The 22,810-nt window shown below is 39.0% G+C and overlaps 1 protein-coding gene and 1 non-coding gene across 2 annotated transcripts in view; both read left to right on the top strand.

Moving 5' to 3' along the window:
- LOC127425597 (zinc finger protein 687b-like) overlaps positions 1-21,701 on the top strand; it is a 30,221-nt gene extending 8,520 nt beyond the window's left edge. Inside the window, exons 3-10 of the mRNA XM_051671740.1 lie at positions 5,566-5,867; positions 6,631-6,815; positions 7,006-7,182; positions 7,733-7,895; positions 8,353-8,688; positions 9,145-9,257; positions 9,378-9,480; positions 19,117-21,701. Coding sequence (XP_051527700.1) covers positions 5,566-5,867; positions 6,631-6,815; positions 7,006-7,182; positions 7,733-7,895; positions 8,353-8,688; positions 9,145-9,257; positions 9,378-9,480; positions 19,117-19,704 — 1,967 coding nt within the window. The 3' untranslated portion in view covers positions 19,705-21,701. The remainder of the gene's footprint in view (positions 1-5,565; positions 5,868-6,630; positions 6,816-7,005; positions 7,183-7,732; positions 7,896-8,352; positions 8,689-9,144; positions 9,258-9,377; positions 9,481-19,116) is intronic.
- On the top strand, positions 8,135-8,259 carry LOC127425768 (small nucleolar RNA SNORA13). Its single transcript, XR_007894677.1, has one exon. It is a non-coding gene; the product is annotated as a small nucleolar RNA SNORA13 (small nucleolar RNA).
- Positions 21,702-22,810: the final 1,109 nt, after the last annotated feature.

Consider the following 22,810-nt stretch of genomic DNA (forward strand, 5'->3'; position numbering starts at 1 on the left):
CACGATCCATGATTTATATTTCAGTGATTATCATCATAATTATTATTTTTACATTTATAATTGTTTTTATGTCTTTTGTGTAAGTAATTTTCCACCTGCATGTTTAGACGGATACTTGCCAGTTAATGGAAAGGTGGTTACTTACACACACACACAGTTGTGCTCAAAAGTTTGCATACCCTGGCAGAAATTGTGAAATTTTGATTAGCATTGATTCTGAAAATATGACCGATCAGGCAAAAAAATTGTCTTTTATATAAGGATAGTGATCATATGAAGCCACTTATTATCACATAGTTGTTTGGCTCCTTTTTAAATCATAATGGTAACAGAAATCACCCAAATGGCCCTGATCAAAAGTTTACATACCCTTGAATGTTTGGCCTTGTTACAGACACACAAGGTGACGCACAGGTTTAAATGGCAATTAAAGTTTAAATTCCCACATCTGTGGCTTTTTAAATTGCAATTAGTGTCTGTGTATATATAGTCAATGAGTATGTTAGCTCTCAGTAACAGTACTGACTGGCATTTTCAAGGCTTTGGATATCTTTTTATATCCTTTTCCATCTTTATAAAGTTCCATTACCTTGTTACGCAGGTCTTTTGACAGTTCTTTTCTGCTCCCCATGGCTCAGTATCTAGCCTGCTCAGTGCATCCACTTGAGAGCTAACAAACTCATTGACTATTTATACACAGACACCAATTGCAATTTAAAAAGCCACAGGTGTGGGAAATTAACATTTAATTGCCATTTAAACCTGTGTGTGTCACCTTGTGTGTCTGTAACAAGGCCAAACTTTCAAGGGTATGTAAACTTTTGATCAGGGCCATTTGTGTGATTTCTGTTATCATTATGATTTAAAAAGGAGCCAAACAACTATGTGATAATAAGTGGCTTCATATGATCACAATCCTTAAATAAAAGACATGATCTTTTCATCAATTTGCATGATCAGTCATATTTTCAAAATCAATGCCAAAATTTCACAATTTCTGCCAGGTTATGCAAACTTTTGAGCACAACTGTATATACACTACCGTTCAAAAGTTTGGGGTCACTTGCCTGAAAAGTTTCTCATGATCTTAGAAACCTTTTGATCTGAAGGTGTATGCTTAAATGTTTGAAATTAGTTTTGACTACTTTAAAAAAAAATCCAAAATAAAAAAAAACTGTTATATTTTAGCATCTTCAGTTACAACATAATTCCCATATTTCCATTTCTATTATTCCATAGTTGTGATGACTTTAGTATTCTAAAATGTGGGAAAAAAAGAAAAAAAAGAATAAGTGACCCTAAACGTTTGAACGGTAGTATATATATATATAATTTTATTGATCACTTCGTTATTTTAATTGCTTTTTCGTTTCGTTTGGAGTGCAATTTGAATATAGAAATGTATTTATTTTAAGTTTTTCATTTTTAAAATCAATTAATTGAATGTTCAATGCAAAATCACTAAAGCAAGAAGGAAGGAGGGAACAAAACGAATTTATTCACATGGTCGGTTTGAATGTGAACGCACCATATATATATATATATATATATATATATATATATATATATAAATATATATATAATTAAAAATAAAATTTTAGTCTTTCTTTACTTTAACTAGATGCCCAAGACACAAAGACTACAAGAGTGCAAATTGAATGGAATCCCAGATGCAGTTTATTGCGCTACTCCAATCCCAATCTATAATAATCAGGAAGAAAATTTTTTGGTACATAACACGGGACTTTTCATTATAAAGAAGCCCGAAATACACATGGGACTACTATTTTGAAATGTCTGCGCTCCCAGTTGTGAATTCGCTGATGGCTGATTCGCTGAGAAAGTGACTCGAATTCAAACTGCTAACCTGAGCTCCTGAGTTCAAACGAACTCTTGTCAGGTGATTCATTATAAAGACCCGGTTCAAAAGAGTCATCTGGTTATGAAACGGACATCATGGCTTGCGCTGTGATTGTTGTTGTGTGCAGCCAGCGAGCATCAACAAAAAGGGTAAAAATGGCGCGTGACACACCGGCGCTCTAAAGATTTATTCAATAACTCACAAGATGATGTCTGACGAAACCGCATATGAAAGCACACATCTCGACTGTCACCAATGACGACTAGATTTTAAATTATTGTTGCAATTTATTTTTGGTTGCATTTGCGACCATTTTAGTTGCAGTCTGGAGCCCTGTTGTGGCAGAGGAGTTAAGCATTGATAAGACAATTCAAAAAGTGGCTTTAGAATCCATTGTACTGTTTATTTGCATATTATTGATCATAAGCCAATCATTAGCCTACAGTTCACAGCAATCCATTTTGCAATTGAATTTGTCATTCTGTTCGAGATTTATTATAAAGGCTTTTCTAAGGAAGAGTCTATGTACACCTGTGTCAGATAGACGCTTTTTTGGAGTGTCTCACTTTGGTTGCATCACATCATAAACATAACATTTTTAGGTTGCTGTGTCAAGTTAAACATAGTTTAATAGTTAGAAAAACACGTCATGAGATCCCTATGTTCGGATTTGCGAAGATGCTGACTACCACCCCTGGAGTCGCGAGTTCGAATCCAGGGCATGCCGAGTGATTCCAGCCAGGTCTCCTAAGCAACCAAATTGGCCCGGTTGCTAGGGAGGGTAGAGTCACATGGGGTAACCTCCTCGTGGTCGCCATAATGTGGTTCGCTCTTGGTGGGGCATGTTGTGAATTGTGCGTGGATGCCATAGAGAATAGCATGAAGCCTCCACACGCGCTATGTCTCCGCGGTAACGAGCTCAACAAGCCACATGATGAGATGTGTGGATTGACAGTCTCAGACGTGAAGACAACTGAGATTCGTCATCCGCCACCCAGATTGAGGTGTCACTATGCCACCACAAGGACTTAGAGCGCATTGGGAATTGGGCATTCCAATTTGTGGAGAAAAAAAAAAAGAATGCTTCCTCGTGTTGTCCTGTCTGCTGATAGGTTGGTTTGTTTTCTGTATAAGCAGTGCGTTAACTATAAAGCTGAAGTTTCGCTTACTGGCCCCTAGAGAAAACAGGTGGTACTTCAAGTTTAAATTGTTCAGGAATCTTTCTTATTATGAATTAAAAAAAAATTTAACTTTATTTTTTATATAATTAATCACACTGAATTAATGCATTAAATCAACAGCCCTAATCTGAATATTTTGTAATAAACTTAAAATATATTACTCAAGATCAATAGTTTTATTTATTTTCATTGCAGTGTTTCATGGGATTGTAGTTCATTCTCTCATTAAAGATGATAAGGACACATCTTGTAGGGATGGGACTTGGGATGGGAACGAGTACTCGAGTACCCGAGTACTTGGAAGTGACAGCAATGATCGATCATGAAAACGATGAACGAAAATGAAAATTGATGTCCGGGGCAGAGACGGCACTCTACACTCTGTAGAAACCTGCACACAGACACAAGGCAAAATGTTTCTTTCAAACATCTAAATGGATCACAGCTGAATGTAACTGAACGCAGGTCTTCAAAAATGTTCAACTTAACACTGCGTTTAAAAAAACCCGATGATTATGGCATCACGGAAACCACTGTTTGCAGATACACGGTTTAGAAACAGTGGTGCGCACTTACTAAGCTTATTACGGTAACCTGAAAGAATAACAGAAACACACGTTCTGAGCATTGTTTAATTGAATTGACCAGCAAGTCTTCACATAATGACAAAATATTATGCATTATATACTTTTGTACTTATTGTAACAGACTACATTATAACAGCCAATGTTAATGAATAGACGTTGGAACAGTGAGACACAATGCAGCTGCCAAAGACGTATGACATATATGTACATACTGTATTTGTACATGTTTATGTGCTCCCCCTCCACCACCACAAATGACCAAAATGCCCATCCCTAGATGGGACAATATATTGAATTTCTAAAAATTGCAAACCAAAATAAATGACGAACCACATAAAGACAAAACTCGATATTTTGGAATTTCCAGCATAGTTTGGCATTGCAGCATCTGATCATAAATGAAATGACCAATCAAACATCAAAGTCTCTCTTTTGCTTTTTTCTACACTGTTTACAGGGTTCGCACAAGGTCCTTAAAGTGCTTAAGGTGCTTGAATTTAGCTTTTGGAAATGTAAGTACTGGAATACCTGTAAAATCGCCTTGTTTTGTGTTTTGTTAAAGGTTTTTTTAGATTAAAACAGAACATTTCTTCCTTGTAATCAGGGCTTAACATTAACTTTTTGGCTAACTGGCCATTGTGGCTAGTGGTATTTCAAAGTCACTAGCCACTCAGTATTTTCACTGGCCAAAATCTACTGTCCCACAAAAAGTGATGAAACTAACTGGAGACTGTAACTTTGTACTCTGGAGACTGCAACCTGTTGACCCTTTCATTCTAAAATGTACTTGACTTTATGAAAGTTTACCATTGTTCTTCCATTTGTTTAACAGTGGCATTTGTAATGATAAAGCCATTGCCACAGGTAAGACCATGGATGCCTCCATATTACTGTGGTTAGGCGAATACAGATACTCTTCCTAAAAAAAATAAACAATAGAATTTATAAGCTAAGAGCCTAAACCTGTTTAAAAACCTTTAACTACAACTTTCACAGTTACTAATTCCATGGAGTACAAAATGGCGAATAAAATGGAGATGTTAGGTAGATTAAACTCAGTCACTATTTACTTTCATTGTATCTTTTTTTTTCTATTCATGGAAGTCGTATGGGTTTGGATCAAGATAAAGGTGACGGAATGATGACAGCCTTACAGATTTGCCTTAATCGATTTAATGTGCATCTATACCAGTTACCAGTTAGTGTTACTGCAGTAAAAACATTGTAGTTTGGATGATGATGTGTATTTAAAAAAAACTTGTAATCAATGTTGATGCAGGATGCACTGATATCTTTTTACCTCATCAGTGCTCTTTAATCTCAGGGCTGTCTACGGTTTGAGAGGTTCGACTTCCTCCATATAGAGCTTTTTACTGGAACATTCTTTGTACAATTCAAATGGTTCACATAAGTTTTGTGGTCTCCACCGGATGCCGCGATATCGACTGAATTACGCATGATTCATTCTGCGCTGTCCCAGAGCTCTGGTTCAATTTCTGGAGCATGCTGATGTGCGCTGAGGCGGTTCATGCGAAACCATGCCTCATTCTGCCCGCTGAGATGCACGTGTCAGATATGAGAAGCATATTTACTACTTATAAAATGCTGGATGCGAGAGTAATACAATTAATTTTGCTTCAGCTGTGGCCACCTGCCAAAGTGGCTAGTAAAGGTGACAGAGTTACCTGCCACTGCTGATTTCTACCCGCATTTGGCGGGTTGGCAGGTTTTAATGTCAAGCCCTGCTTGTAATGTGTATCTATCAAAGATAGAACACAGAAGGAGATGTTTAGCAGAATTTCCAGTCTCATTCATCATTCACTTTCTTTGCAGATGCAGAACTATGCCTCATTCTGCCCGCTGAGATGCACGTGTCAGATATGAGAAGCATGTATCTATCCCTTTAATAGAATTTCAAATCTTTTCATTCCTCTAGGTGTGCTCTCTCCCTCGCTGTCCTCTCCACCTCTGTCATCCTCCACCACTACAACAGGGACAACTGCTGTACCGTCCACTTCTAGTCCACTAAAGGACTCCTCCTCTCCAGGCACGGCTTCCTCTCAGCCAAGCCCTGCACGCCGTGGGCCCCAGAGTCCTCAGGCTCTAATGCCTCTACCCTGCAAGAAAGGCGAGGTCCTCCATTACAACAACTTCAAGTGTCCTGAATGCCAAACCCAGTTTATAAGCAAGACTGAATTAGTGACCCATTTCCAGCAAATCAGAGCTACTCCTAACTCGGTATGTTGCAAAAACGTAATAGAAGAGTAATAGATAAACATAATGTTACAGTAATAAACACGGGGGGGGTTATTTCTTTCTGACACAGAAATATGTTACTAAAAAATAAAATGTATAATTTTTTGGTCAATATAATAACTAATACTTTTTAGTTATCATATATAATAATTACTTAAAATAAGTGAAAATTAACTTTTTTAACTTTTTAAAAATTAATTTTTTAATTATGTTAACCAACTAGGTAACTTTATCCAGGTGACATATTAAAAAATCAGCTGGATTCACACCAACTATTTTGAATGCATCTCTGAAAACTAAATGTTTAAGTTATGCAAGGCATAAAAACACATGTACATCAATAAGTGTTAGCGCAGCACAGACCCGGTAGGGCAAGTGACATTTCCATCAACGGGCCCAAAACATTCTTTCACACTGGTCCCAGGTTTTTGTTTTTGTATTGTTCCTGAGCATTGCATGAATGGTCCTCATTCCATGAAACACAAGCAGAACAATTGCTGTGTAAGTCATTTGTAAAAGCCATTTGAAACAAATTGTTGCATTCTATTGTCACATTGTCACATAACAATGGTTTTAGGAATGATTTAGGCCTACACATAAATTCGCTCTGCTCATATTTCATAAATGAGGCCCAATATTCATAATGTAGAAGTTTAAATAAGCTAGAAAATTGCTTTATTTACTAACTTATTTATTGCCCCGTCTCTACCTTTACTTCCCTTCTCTCTATCCCTCTCTATGTCAGACTTGTACGCTTTGCTCCCCCCCCATGATGCTGCCTAATTGGTGCAGTGTGTCGGCCCATCAGCGGATCCATAAGCATCGAGCTCCCCATGTGTGCCCAGAGTGTGGTGGCACTGCCCGCCAAGCCACCTTTCAAACCCATCTTGAAGAGGCCTGCCTGCACTTTGCCAGGCGCATCGGCTACAGGTTCCTGAGCATCAATGCTATTTCCTTTCAGTATTATGTAATACCACATGCAGTTTCAGAAACACAATATTCTTGTAGCTCTATTCTTTAAGGATAAGCTGGCATTTATGAGATTTCCTGCAAGGAAATAAAAAAGTTATAGTACAAGAATACTTGCCCATGCTCACATACTCAAATTACTTTATCACAGATGCTCAAGTTGTCAGGTTGTGTTTGGAGGTCTGAATTCTATCAAGTCTCACATTCAGACAGCACATTGTGAGGTGTTCCATAAGTGTCCCAATTGCCCGATGGCTTTCAAATCTGCCCAGAGCGCCCAGGGGCACATCACCTCCCAGCATCCCACCCTCGCAGCTGCACAGGCCAAGTAGGTTGACTAGTCATTCACCCATGGATAATCTAGTTTTTAATTTTTTTATTATTATTATTTGTTCCAGTTCAGTTTAGTTTTCGTTAGTTTTCAATCTATGACTGTTAGTTTTAGGTAGGTTTTCAATTTTTTAGTTTTTTGTGGTTTCAGTTTTGTTTTCCAATGTATATGTAGTTTTTATTTCAGGGCTACCAAAGTTAACACATTTATTGAAATAATTCTAATATGTTTTCCAGTGTTAAATTTCTCAGGGCCTTCGCTCTCTAGTTTTTCATGTTTAATGAAGGCAGGTTGTAAAAGTTGCAAATTGTATAATATATTGTGTTTCAAAAACTAAAATTTTTTCCAATTATTTTAGTATTTACAGTATTTCAGTTTTATTTTAGTTAATAATTTAATTTTTTTTTGTTAATTATAATATTGCTGCACGCAACAAGTCTTTTTTGTGCACGGTGTCATGGATTGAAATATGTTGATAAAAAATCAAATGTGTTGTGGTCAAGATGGTGAAATTCCTGAAAGACCTCTTTCTATTTTTGTTCCATAGGATGATCCACAAGTGTGTCATGTGTGACACTGTGTTTACCCAGAAGCCTTTGCTGTACATGCATTTTGACACTCACTTGGCTAAACAAAAGGTGCATGTGTTCAAATGTCCGGACTGCACCAAACTTTATGCCCAAAAAGGATCCATGATGGAACACATAAAGGTATGTATGTATTATTAAACTGTGTGAAATGCATTTTAAAGAGTTAGTTCACCCAAAAATGTCAATTGAATGGTGGCAAACATTCTTTTGTGCTCCAAGGAAGAAAGTCAAAAAGGTTTGGAACAGCATGAGAGTAAATAAATGATGACAGAATTGTCCTTTTTAGGTGAACTATCCTTTGAAGAACAATAACTTTGTTAAAGCTATATTGAATAAATTGTTGTTTTGTGTATGTATTTTGCCTTTTGTGTTACCCATTCTTTGCACTTACCCTAAAGAATGCGGCGTCAACAAAGGCATACAGTAAAACCTTTGGTTTGGCCTTTACAAGGTGACTTCTCTTTGTCTCAAGCTCAAACCAATTACAACCACCAACTTGGTTTGAATTGTCAAATTACATGTCATTCATATTCATGGTCACCTTAAACTGAACCTGTATTTCAATATTTCCTATTAGACTGCTCATAGAGGCCTGACAGTCAAAGCAGAAACCCCGCCCACCTCATCTCCTGCCTCCACCCCTGCCAGCAACTCCACCTCTAAACCCAAACCAGCAGAAAACAATTCAGATGAATTAAGCCAGGGACATGGTGAGGAAGAGGAGGGGGAAGAGGAGGAAGGAAAACAGGAAGGGGAAGAGAAGGAAGAGGAAGAAGATGAGGAAGAAAATGAGGAGGAAGAGCAGCCTAGCTCGCCAGAGAGTGAGAGTATGGAGTGGAGGTGCAGGGAATGTAAGAAACGCTTTGCAGAGAAAGAGGATTACATCGGCCACATGAAGAATGAGCATGGCACGGTTGGTACTCTTAAACACAGCAATCACAAGAAAGTGCAGAAATTGAAGAATATCTTGGTTTACTACACAACTCTCTTAATTCTGATTAGTCAGTTATGGCATTGTGCGGTCAAATATTTTTGTATAATGAATGCTATGATGCATAATTGATTTTTGTCCCAAAATAAAATAATGTCAAATCAAACTCGAATCATATTCCAGTAGCAATGTAATAGTCAGGAAAATATATATAGCCATCCTGTCATTATACAATTTATTTATAATATATCCTTTATCTACAATACATATATTTATTTATAATATTATTAATATTTTAAAAATATTTTTATAATAATTATTATTCATTTAAAAATTATGGTTGTTATATATTTGTAAAAAAAATATTTATGAAATGAGTTTATGGTTGGGAATTAATACATTTTTGAGCTGATAATGTTACATTTTTTGTTCCTTTAGGTAATTAAGAAGTTCCCCTGCAGATTGTGTGAGCGTTCATTCAGTTCAGCCAACAGCCTGCGTCGACATGTTCGTGTAATACATGAGGGGGTAAAGAGAGTCTTTCACTGCCCGTGAGTCAAATATTCATCAACAGAACCCAAAAATTTTATCATTCTTGCCTTTATTTTCCAAAAATGACTGTAATTGTTTAGTTTTACCATGTCCATCTATTATTATGTTCTCTTCCTCAGGCACTGTTCAGAGGGTAAGCGAACGTTCAGTAGTCGTCTGATTTTGGAAAAGCACATTCGGGTCAGACATGGCATCAGAACTCGGCAGCCATCAGAAAGACAGGTCAGTTTGGATTCTCTACCTCTTTAGTAAATACACACACATATATACAGTGCATCCGGGAAGTATTCACAACGCTTCACTTTTTCCACATTTTGTTATGTTACAGCCTTATTCCAAAATTGATTAAATTCATTATGTTCCTCAAAATTCTACAAACTATACCCCATAATGACAACGTGAAAGAAGTTTGTTTGAAATCTTTGCAAATTTATTAAAAATAAAAAATGAAAAAAATCTCATGTATATAAGTATTCACAGCCTTTGCCATGACACTCAAAATTGAGCTCAGGTGCATCCTGTTTCCACTGATCATCCTTGAGATGTTTTTACAACTTGATTGGATTCCACCTGTGGTAAATTCAGTTGATTGGACATGATTTGGAAAGGCACACACCTGTCTATATAAGGTCCCACAGTTAACAGTGCATGTCAGAGCACAAACCAAGCCATGAAGTCCAAGGAATTGTCTGTAGACCTCAGAGACAGGATTGTATCGAGGCACAGATCAGGGGAAGGGTACAGAAAAATTTCTGCAGCATTGAAGGTCCCAATGAACACAGTGGCCTCCATCATCCGTAAATGGAAGAAGTTTGGAACCACCAGGACTCTTCCTAGAGCTGGCCGCCTGGCCAAACTGAGCGATCGGGGGAGAAGGGCCTTAGTCAGGGAGGTGACCAAGAACCCGATGGTCACTCTGACAGAGCTCCAGCATTTCTCTGTGGAGAGAGGAGAACCTTCCAGAAGAACAACCATCTCTGCAGCACTCCGCCAATCAGGCCTGTATGGTAGAGTGGCCAGACGGAAGCCACTCCTCAGTAAAAGGCACATGACAGCCCGCCTGGAGTTTGCCAAAAGGCACCTGAAGGACTCTCAGACCATGAGAAACAAAGATTGAACTCTTTGGCCTGAATGGCAAGCGTCATGTCTGGAGGAAACCAGGCACTGCTCATCACCTGGCCAATACCATCCCTTCAGTGAAGCATGGTGGTGGCAGCATCATGCTGTGGGGATGTTTTTCAGCAGCAGGAACTGGGAGACTAGTCAGGATCGAGGGAAAGATGAACGCAGCAATGTACAGAGACATCCTTGATGAAAACCTGCTCCAGAGCGCTCTGGACCTCAGACTGGGGTGAAGGTTCATCTTCCAACAGGACAACGACCCTAAGCACACAGCCAAGATAACAAAGGAGTGGCTCTGGGACAACTCTGTGAATGTCCTTGAGTGGCCCAGCCAGAGCCCAAACTTGAACCCGATTGAACATCTCTGGAGAGATCTGAAAATGGCTGTGCACCGACGCTCCCCATCCAACCTGATGGAGCTTGAGAGGTCCTGCAAAGAAGAATGGGAGAAACTGCCCAAAAATAGGTGTGCCAAGCTTGTAGCATCATACTCAAAAAGATCTGAGGCTGTAATTGGTGCCAAAGGTGCTTCAACAAAGTATTGAGCAAAGGCTGTGAATACTTATGTACATGTGATTTTTTTTTGTTTTTTTTTATTTTTAATAAATTTACAAAGATTTCAAACAAACTTCTTTCACATTGTCATTATGGGGTATTGTTTGCAGAATTTTGAGGAAAATAATGAATTTAATCCATTTTGGAATAAGGCTGTAACATAACAAAGTGTGGTAAAAATGAAGCGCTGTGAATTTTTTCCAGATGCACTGTGTGTGTGTGTGTGTGTGTGTGTGTGTGTATATATATATATATATACATATATATATATATATACATATACACACACTGATCAGCAACAACATTAAAACCACTGACAGGTGAAGTGAATAACATTTTTATCTTGTTACAATGGCACCTGTCAGCTGAGCGGCTTTGACAAGGGCCAAATTGTGATGGCTAGACGACTGGGTTAGAACATCTCCATCAGTTCCCGGTATGCAGTGGTTAGTACCTACCAAAAGTGGTCCAAGGAAGGACAACCGGTGAACCGGCGACAGGGTCATGGGTGCCCAAGGCTCATTGATGCACGTGGAGAGCGATGGCTAGCCCATCTGGTCCGATCCCACAGAAGAGCTACTGTAGCACAGATTACTGAAAAACTTAATGCTGGCCATGATAAGGGCGTACTGAGTGACTCCAGTCAGGCTTGGCTTGGTTGTTAGGGTAGGTAGAGTCACATTGGGTTAACCTCCTCGTGGTCGCTATAATGTGGTTCTCGCTCTCGGTGGGGCGCGTGGTGAGTTGGATGCTGCAGAGAATAGTGTGAAGCCTCCACACGCGCTAGGTCTCCGCGGTAACGCGCTCAACAAGCCACATGATAAGATACGCGGATTGACGGACTCCGACACGGAGGCAACTGAGATTCGTGCTCCGCCACCCGGATTGAGGCGAGTCACTATGCCACCATGAGGACCTAGAGCGCATTGGGAATTGAGCATGCCAAATTGGAGAGAAAAGGGGAGAAAAATCCCCCCCCCAAAAATGCTGGCCATGATAGAAATGTGTCCGAACACACAGTGCATCGCAGCTTGCTGCGTATGGGGCTACATAGCCGCAGACCGGTCAGAGTGCACGTGCTGTCCACTGCCGAAAGCGCCTACAATGGGCACGTGAGCGTCAGAACTGGAACATGGAGCAATGGAAGAAGGTAGCCTGATCTGATGAATAATGTTTTTTTTTAGATCATGTAGGCAGCCGGGTGCATTTGCGTCATTTACCTGGGGAAGAGATGGCAGCAGGATACACTATGGGAAGAAGGCAGGCCGGTGGAGGCAGTGTGATACTCTGGGCAATGTTCTGCTGGGAAAACTTAGGTCCCAGCATTCATGTGGATATTAGTTTGACACGTATCACCTACCTAAAGATTGGTTCAGACCATGTACACCCCTTCATGGCAACGGTATTCCCTGATGGCAGTGGCCTCTTTCAGCAGGATAAAACGCCCTGCCACACTGCAAAAATTGTTCAGAAATGGTTTGAGGAACATGACAAAGAGTTCAAGGTGTTGACTTGGTGTCCAAATTCCCCAGATCTCAATCCGATTAAGCATCTATGGGATGTGCTGGACCAACAAGTCTGATCCATGAAGGCCCCACCTCACAACTTACAGGACTTAAAGGATCTGCTGCTAACGTCTTGGTGCTAGATACCACAGGACACCTTCAGAGGTCTTGTGGAGTCCATGCCTCGACGGGTCAGAGCTGTTTTGGTGGCATGAGGAAGACCTACATGATATTAGGCAGGTGGTTTTAATGTTGTGGCTGATGTACACCCCTTCATGGCAACGGTATTCCCTGATGGCTGTGTGTGTGTACATATATATATATATATATATATATAAATATACAGTGGTGTGAAAAAGTGTTTGCCCCCTTCCTGATTTCTTATTTTTTTGCATGTTTGTCACACTTAAATGTTTCGGATCATCAAACAAGTTTAAATATTAGTCAAAGATAACACAAGTAAACACAAAATGCAGTTTTTAAATGAAGGTTGTTATTATTAAGGGAAAACAAAATCCAAACCTACATGGCCCTGTGTGAAAAAGTGATTGCCCCCTAAACCTAATAACTGGTTGGGCCACCCTTAGCAGCAACAACTGCAATCAAGCGTTTGCGATAACTTGCAATGAGTCTTTTACAACGCTGTGGAGGAATTTTGGCCCACTCATCTTTGCAGAATTGTTGTAATTCAGCCACATTGGAGGGTTTTCAAGCATGAACTGCCTTTTTAAGGTCATGCCACAGCATCTCAATAGGATTCAGGTCAGGACTTTGACTAGGCCACTCCAAAGTCTTCATTTTGTTTTTCTTCAGCCATTCAGAGGTGGACTTGCTGGTGTGTTTTGGATCATTGTCCTGCTGCAGAACCCAAGTTCGCTTCAGCTTGAGGTCACGAACAGATGGCCGGACATTCTCCTTCAGGCTTTTTTGGTAGACAGCAGAATTCATGGTTCCATTTATCACAGCAAGTCTTCCAGGTCCTGAAGCAGCAAAACAGCCCCAGACCATCACACTACCACCACCATATTTTACTGTTGGTATGATGTTCTTTTCTGAAATGCGGTGTTACTTTTACGCCAGATGTAATGGGACACACACCTTCCAAAAAGTTCAACTTTTGTCTCGTCAGTCCACAGAGTATTTTCCCAAAAGTCTTGGGGATCATCAAGATGTTTTCTGGCAAAAATGAAACGAGCCTTAATGTTCTTTTTGCTCAGCAGTGGTTTTCGTCTTGGAACTCTGCCATGCAGGCCATTTTTGCCCAGTCTCTTTCTTATGGTGGAGTCATGAACACTGACCTTAACTGAGGCAAGTGAGGACTGCAGTTCTTTGGATGTTGTTGTGGGGTCTTTTTTGACCTCTTGGATGAGTCGTCGCTGCGCTCTTGGGGTAATTTTGGTCGGCCGGCCACTCCTGGGAAGGTTCACCACTGTTCCATGTTTTCGCCATTTGTGGATAATGGCTCTCACCGTGGTTCTCTGGAGTCCCAAAGCTTTAGAAATGGCTTTATAACCTTTTCCAGACTGATAGATCTCAATTACTTTCTTTCTCATTTGTTCCTGAATTTCTTTGGATCTCGGCATGATGTCTAGCTTTTGAAGATCTTTTGGTCTACTTCACTTTGTCAGGCAGGTCCTATTTAAGTGATTTCTTGATTGAGAACAGGTGTGGCAGTAATCAGGCCTGGGTGTGGCTAGAGAAATTGAACTCAGGTGTGATAAACCACAGTTAAGTTATGTTTTAACAGGTGGGGCAAACACTTTTTCACACAGGGCCATGTAGGTTTGGATTTTGTTTTCCCTTAATAATAACAACCTTCATTTAAAAACTGCATTTTGTGTTTACTTGTGTTATCTTTGACTAATATTTAAACTTGTTTGATGATCCGAAACATTTAAGTGTGACAAACATGCAAAAAAATAAGAAATCAGGAAGGGGGCAAACACTTTTTCACACCACTGTATATATATATATGCAGGGTTGGGGAGTAACTAAATACATGCAACAGGATTACGTATTTAAAATACTAAATATTAGTAACTGTTTTCCACTACAGCTACAATTTAAATTGTTGGTAATCAGAATACAGGTGCATTCAAAAAGTATTTTGATTATTGAAGAGATTACTCTTCCTTGTATCTACATTGTTTTTTTACAGCTTAACAAAAAACAGAAACACTTTGACAGATGAAACATAAATCCAATAAATACACTCTTAAATGCCTTGTCAGTGTTTTTTATGCAGTTAGGGTATTGTTACAAGAAGTGCTTACCAGTGTAGCCTTTAACATAATACAGAAAGCTACAAATAATATATTTTCTGCCTAATTATATGAACAGAATATACATACAATTATAAAAGGATGTCGTTGTACACTCTGTGGTTTTGAAGTTTGTAGCAGCAAAAATAGTTAACCTTGTGTAAATTGTCATATGAACATTTAGCTTTATGCTAAGCTAAAATGCTATTTCTTGCCTTTACATGCATCTGTTACCAGGCACGAATATATTTTATAATGTATTTTATAACAAAAAGGCATGTTAGAGCATAACATTTTTTCTCTAGTAAGACCTTTGATATTAGAGCAAAGATACTGCAAAAATCTTATTCTTTTTTGGATTTTTCCCCTTTTTCTCCCAATTTGGAATGCCCAATTCCCAATGTGCTTTTTTAAGTCCTCGTGGTCGCGTAGTGATTCGCCTCAGTCCGGGTGGCAGAGGACGAATCCCAGTTGCCTCCGCGTCTATGACCATCAGCATCTTATCACTTGGCATGTTGAGCGCGTTGCCACGGAGACATAACGCGTGTGGAGGCTTCACGCCATCCACCACGGCAACCATGCTCAACTCACCACGTGCCCCACCGAGAACAAACCACATTATAGCGACCATGAGGAGGTTACCCCATGTGACTCTACCCTCCCTAGCAACAAGGCCAATTTGGTTGCTTAGGAGACCTGGCTGGAGTCACTCAGCATGCCCTGGGATAGGGAACTAGCGAACTCCAGTGGTGGTAGCCAGTGTATTTTACCACTGAGCTACCCAGGCCCCTCAAAAATCTTATTCTTAATGAAAATTTAAATAATTTGTCCTGTAAAAATATCTAAAAATCCTTAAAAACAAGATACATTTAGTTGAGAAGCAAAACTGCATAAGATATTTACGTTTTTTTTTTTTTTTTCAGATGTTTTTTTTACAATTAAGTATATATATTTTTACTTTATTTACTTGTTTATAGTTAAAACAAGTGAAAAAATCTGCCAGTGCTGAAGAAAGGTTACAACCTTTTTCAGCTGCATTTAGACATTATAACCTTAAACATCAAATTGAAAATAACATGTAAAAAAAAATCTACAATTCTTAAAAATTAATTAGTAAAATACCTGTTTTGGTTAAGTGATCAGCCCCCTAAGAGTAAGGCTGCTCGATTATGGCAAAAATCATAATCATGATTATTTTGGTCAATATTGAGATCACGATTATTTAACATGATTTACTCATTGACTTTGAAAACATCATGCATTTATTGAACTTTAAAAAAAAAAAAAAGTCTTTTTAACGGTGGATTTCCTTGAAATGTAAACTGCACTGGGTAGGGGAGGAGGCTATTGTCATATGATCATTATTTTATGATACGTATGGTAGTCAAATAAAGGAAAGCCTCCATTGCCATCATTAACAGCCGGGGAGCTCACACTTCTGTTGAATGAGATCTACTTTTTCATCATGTTATTGCAGCAAGATCAGCCATGTATAATAAAGGCTATAGATTATCACACTACCAAAATTTCAGTAGTCTGTAGTGAATTTTGACTATTCTCAATACCAGCTTCAAAACCACAACAAATAATAACACTAATATGTTAATTATGGAAGAATGGTTTCAAGTTCTTAAGTAATTGTTCAAGACTAGTAAACAGTCAGTAATAAAATAACAATAAAAAACAGCAATGAATAGATGCAGATTAAAAATAATAGAAAAAAATACAAAATAAGAAATGTTTTAAAGCTACTAAAGTTACCCAGTCAAGAGCAGTGAGTGTTTTCTCATTTTCTTTTTATGGTTGTTTGATTATTATAATGACACACTAGACGGCAGAAGGTCTATTAGCTCACAAGTCCGACATTTTAAAACAAATCCGCTTTTTCTCTCCGCTGTTTACGTTCACTTTAGGCATCACTCATTGTGTTTACATGAATACCTCACCAAGACGGGCATTTTGGTGGAATTTTAAAAAGTATTTGACCATTCAAGTGAGCATTAGCGTGAGCATTGTCGGAACACACGCACATGTTCAGCACACTCACATACGCCGCCTGTCAATCAAACAGGGTGCAGCTTACGTGCTCTGGATTACTTTCAACGGCAGAATAAGAATATTAACTTTCTAATAAGTGACACAGTTTATTTTTTCGTTATTGATGTTTTAATCAGTCAGCTTTTCCGGGGGTAAAACTACACTCTCTCACCTTTATGTTCACTTCGATCCATCTTTAACTCACAAAAAACAAGCTTCCTCTTCTTAATAGAACTGTGTATCGCTGATTGTCTTCATGATAAGACACAGTGAACGTGACACATATATTATGATTCACTACATCGCGAGCCATCACGTTATAATCTAGCTGCAGCAAATGCGCGCAAGTGACGAGCATCCCCGCGCCAGAGTGTGCATCAGCCGGGTGAAGGTTCAATCTTTTCCCCGGTCACTTCACGCAACTCATAGACGCGGCGCTGACTACACGGAAAAATAACCTGCTTCCTTTTTATTTGAACTTTAATAAAGGATGCTTTAAAGATAATGCCGGGGTGTTTCACTGCGAAACGGAATGCAGCACAATAATCATTTTATCTCGATTATCTTGTTTTCATAATCATTGGAAGCCAATTAAAATTGTAATTAAAATTAAAATTTGATTAATCGCCCAGTCCTACCTATGAGTAACCATTACAAACTTGCTCAGGTGCAACCAATCACCTTTCTGATCACATATCTGGCATATTCCCGCCAGAATACAGTCTTATTGTGGAATGCTGAAAAGTCTTCGACAATAAATGTCTATGTGCTTTGTCAAGCCAGTTCTAGCTTCCTCCTTACCTTTTTAATTGTTACACGGCTGTTCCAAGAGGATTCCATTACTAGTAGTGCATGGTAATGAATTCAAGAATTCACCATGGTTGGAAAGGTGCTTTCAAAAGGGCTCCGGGATACAATTGTGGAAAGGCAAAGGTTAGGAGAAGGGTACAAAATGATTTCACAGGTTTCTATACCTCTGAGTACCGTACAGAGCTTTCCAAGAAGTGGAAAGTGCATGGCACCATCAAAAGAATCGGGCTATCCCTCCAAACTGAATGACTGTGCCAGGAGGATATTGATCAGGGAAGCCAAAGGCAATTTTGAAGGATTTACTTTAAGATTAATCGGTCTGTGCTTGTGACAACAATCTCCCAAGCTTTACACAAAGTTGGCCTGAATGGCAGGGTGGCAAGGAAGAAGCCTCTTCTAAAAACGGCCACACTAAGTCTCGTTTGCACTTTGTGAAAAAACACTTGGTAGATTCTGATACCATGTGGCAAAAGGTTTTATGGTCAGATGAGACAAAAATGTAACTTTTTGAACTGAACTCCAAGCGCTATATTTGGAGAAAGCCAAACATAGCAGACCACCCAGAACATACCATACCTACTGTGAAGCATGGCGGTGGCAACATTATGTTGTGGGAGTGTTTCTCTTCAGTGTTTCTCTTTGGCGGGTAATTAGTCAGGATTGAAGGGGAAATGGATGCTACCATGTACAACCATATTCTTGAGGAATTGTCCCGCTGCTCAACAACTGAAGATGGGTAGGTGGTTCACTTTTCAGCACGACAATGACCCTAAAAACACGCAAAAAAAATAACGCGGTGGCTTAAGGATAGGAAGGTCAAAGTCCTTGAGTGGCCAAGTCAGAGCCCTGACCTAAATCCAGTAGAAAACTTGTGGATGGACTTGAGGAGAGCAGTCCATCGCCACTCACCCCACAATTTGACTGAACTCGAACAATTCTGCAAGGAAGAATGGGCAAATATTCCCCAATTTAGGTGCGCGAAGCTAGTAGAGACATATCCAAACTGACTGATGGCCGTCATTAAAGCAAAAGGTAGCTCTACGAAGTATTAAATCCAGGGGTATGATCACTTTTCAAACCCTGTTATTCTAGTTTTTCATCTTTTATACCTTTTTGAAACTGTTGACTTTTTTTTTTTAATTACTGAATGTTGTTAGGCAAAATTTGTAAATTAAATTTTTTTAATGGGTTTTGATTTTAGGCTGTAAGACAAAAAAAAGTGACTATTCCAAAGTGGTATGATGATTTTCTGTGGGCACGGTGTATAAATATATATATATATAATTATATATAATGAACAGGAGGAATCGTAACGGAATGGAAATCTCATCTTACAGTTAAAAGAGCCAATGACCTTTTGGATAGAGGCATCGCCTGTAAGTTTTCATCGAGAACGTGCATACGCATTTGAGCTTAAGAAGCACAATTTATGATACCATTGTTGTCAGATTGTATTGCTGTTTTGAAATGTTATTTGAACATAATCTTGACAGTTTTGGAAATTTTGCTTCTTCCCCATTCAAGTAGATAAAGCTTTTTTACTGATTTTCATTATCTTCCTTTCTCAGAGCGGTCCAAACACCAGAAAGCGTTCACTTCCAGGTGAGGGGGCGGGCAGTTCATCTGAGCTTGACAACGAGGGTGGAGCTCCCTCTGTTGGGGGCGGAACCGATGCTGATGAAATTGCGGGAGAGGACTCATCGGGTCCGGCAAAGAGAACTCGAGCATCTGAGAACCGACTGGTCGAGCAAGAGGAGGATGACGGCACATTCCGCTGCACACCCTGTGGCTTCACCACCCAGGATTGGGAGGAGTTTCAGCGCCACATTCCCGTCCACTGTGATGCGGAAAATGCATCACAACAGTGCCTGCAGTGTGGAGCCTGCTTCGCCTCGGCCGGCTCCCTCAGTCGCCACAAATTCATCACACACCACTTACGCCAAGGACAGTATGACAATCGTGGCGGGAATGCATCTCCTAGTGCGTCACCACAGGACGGCTCACCCTCCTCACCTAAAGTGGGCGAGGAGGGGGAGGGAGGGGTCAGCTGCAGAGTGTGCGGTCGACGCTACGACAAAGCCTCGGACCTTAACACACACTTCCGCACACATGGCATGGCCTTTATCGCAGCACACAGGACCGACAAACCCTTGTAGAAAGACAAAGACAGGAAAAATGGCAAAGACATTGGAAACAGGACAAGGCTTTGGACCATCTAATGCAAAGAATTTCAGATTAAAGGGGTGGTTCACCCAAAAATGGAAATTATGTCATCATTTACTCGGCCTCATGTTGTTCCAAACCTGTGTTGAGATGTTATGCAAAATGACTGTCTCAGTCACCATTTACTTTTATTGTATGGAAAAAAGATGCAGAAACACTTCCATTTCATTCTATGGAAGAAAGTAATTCATACAGTTTTGGAACAATACGAGGGTGAGTAAATGATGACAGAATTTTCATTCTTGGGTGAACTCTCTCTTTAATTAATCAAATTTGAAATATTTGAACTGTCTTTATGATTGTAACGTTAATAAGATTCTCATTTGTCTTCCGAAAAATACAAAGTTACTAAAGTTAATTTCCCCCCCTTTTCTCCATTCACGCCCTCTTTCCGAAATCCCTCTGCCATTATTTCCACCTTAATATTTACACGTCAAATTGTATCTCAGACAGGGTTTGTGCCGTTCAGCCTCTGCTGGTTTTTGTTTAGCTGAGCTTGAATCCACAAAAGCATTACAGCAAAAAGCAAGGTGCTAATGAAGGTTTTTTTAACAAATAAAAAGAAAAACACTGAATTTAAATGTAACTATATTGTACAGACATTGTAGTACTGATATTTATTTATACAAAGCATTCATCAGTCTTTTGATAATCATTGATAACAAAAAAAAAACAGTGTTTGGAAAAAGGTGTTGTTTGTGCGAGGAGATATGATATTTGAGGTCAGAGGTTATTGATGGATTGTAAAGTTTAAATAGTCAGGAAAGGTCAATATAAGCAAACATAAGAACACATTTCAATCACAAATACACATAGGCACATTTCATATGTGTATAAATGCAATTAAAGTTGGTATGTTTGTTGCATTTGAAAATGTGTATAAGTTCAGTGTTTGTATTTGCATTTTTTCCTTAGCTGAATTGTCAACATTGAAATACTGATAGTGGATGTTTTTGTTTGGACAAGGAGCTTGATGTATTTTTAGACTTTGAGTGTGAAGGATTGCTTGTGTCTTTTATTATGAATTATGTACAAATATGAATGTTGTTTGTGTTTTTTTCCATTGATAAGAGTCTTTATCAAAAAAATGTATGTAAAACCACATTTCTTAATAATAATATTGTGGTCATGTGGATCATTCGTTTGAGTGAATTCTATCCTTCCAGTAATATATGTCCCATACATAGACAGTATATAGATATCCATCTTATTCGGTGATGAACTGCCTGTTTCACTGCCGTACATTCTGTGTCAGTTCTGTTGTTTTTTTTTTGTTTGTTTGTTTTTTTTAAATAAAACAGTAAATTGGTACAGTACATATATTGGTGTCCTTATTGTTCAATTGAGTTCACAAGTCGAAGAATGCAAAGCCCTGATGTATGTTGGGAACACAAACACTCGCAAAATGTTAAGAATAACAGTTGCAAAATACAATACAATTACTGCCAAATATCTGTATAAAAGTGGTGTTTTGAAACTTTTTACCTACCTGTTTCTTACACATTTAATCAATGTTGCTTTTTGTGCATGACTAAAGATTTGTTGTCAAAAACTTAATATAACTAGGTTGGACAACTTTTATGTTGCATTAAATACTTGTCAACGCTGAATAACAGATAGTCCAAAGTCAGAACTCTTATTTCTATATGTCTGAATTGAGTACATATTTTGATTTGACTTAATATATAAGTTCATAACTAATTAAATGTAAAAAGTCCTTTTTTTTCTGCCAAATGTGTAGGATTCTAAAGCAATTATACTGTATTATGCTAAGCAGTGCTCTTTCTTAAGACATCAGTGACAACGTTTACAAGTTTACATCAGTGACAATTTACAAAGAGATTGCTGATACAGTGCTGTGAAATGATTTCTGTTTCCTGATTTCTTCTGTTTTTGTGTACATATACTAAATTGTTTAAAAACGTATAACTTAACATAAAACAAAGGCAATCTGAGTAAACACAATCTACAGTTTTTAAATGATAATGCTATTTATTAAAGCAAAGTTATCAAATACCAACTGGGCCTGTGTGAAAAAGTATTTGCACCCTTAGTTACTAAATCCCCAACTCTATGAAACTGTATTCATAATGAGGTTCAGCTGGATAGACATACCCAGGCCTGATTGCTGCCAGCCCTGTTCAATCAAATCAACACCTAAACAGAACATTTTCAGCAGCATGAAGTTGGCTAAGAGGTCTCACCCATTAGCACACTATGCCAAGGTTGAAAGAAATTCCAGAAATGAGGAAAAAGATGATTGAAATACACCAGTCTGGGAAGGGTTACAAATCTATTTCAAAGGCTCTGGGAACAACAGCGAGAGCCATTATCTCCAAATGGAGAAAACTTGGTACAGTAGTGAACCTTCCCAGAAGTGGCCGACCTTCCAAAATTCCTCCAAGAGCACAGCGACGACTCATCCAGGAAGTCACAAAAAGTCAAGGACAACATCCAAGGAACTGCAGGCCTCTCTCGCATCAATAAAAATTCATGACTCCATTATCAGAATGACACTGGCCAAAAATGGCATCCATGGAAGAGTGGCGAGGCGAAAACCACTGCTAACCCAGAAGAACATTAAGGCTCATCTGAATTTTGCCAAAACACACCATGATGATCCTCAAAGCTTTTGGGAGAATGTTCTGTGGACTGATGAGTCGAAAGTGGAACTGTTTGGAAGACAGGGGTCCCGTTACATCTGGCGCAAATCAAACATAGAATTCCACAAAAAGAACACCAAACCTATGGTCAAGTATGGTGGAGGTAGTGTAATGCTGTGGGGATGCTTTGCTGCTTCAGGGTCAGGGCGACTTGCAATTATTGAGGGAAACATCAGTTCTGCTCTGTACCAAAATATCCTAAAGGAGAACATCTGGTCCGGCGCAACTGGATTATGCAACAAGACAATGATCCAAAAGCAAATCCAAAAGGAGTAAGTCCACCTCTGAATGGCTCAAAAGAAGCTAAATAAAATGTTTGGAGTGGCCTAGTCAAAGTCCTGACTTGAACCCGATTGAGATGCTGTGGCAGGACCTT

This window comes from Myxocyprinus asiaticus, chromosome 34, assembly GCF_019703515.2.
Source record: "Myxocyprinus asiaticus isolate MX2 ecotype Aquarium Trade chromosome 34, UBuf_Myxa_2, whole genome shotgun sequence".
NCBI lineage: Eukaryota > Metazoa > Chordata > Actinopteri > Cypriniformes > Catostomidae > Myxocyprinus > Myxocyprinus asiaticus.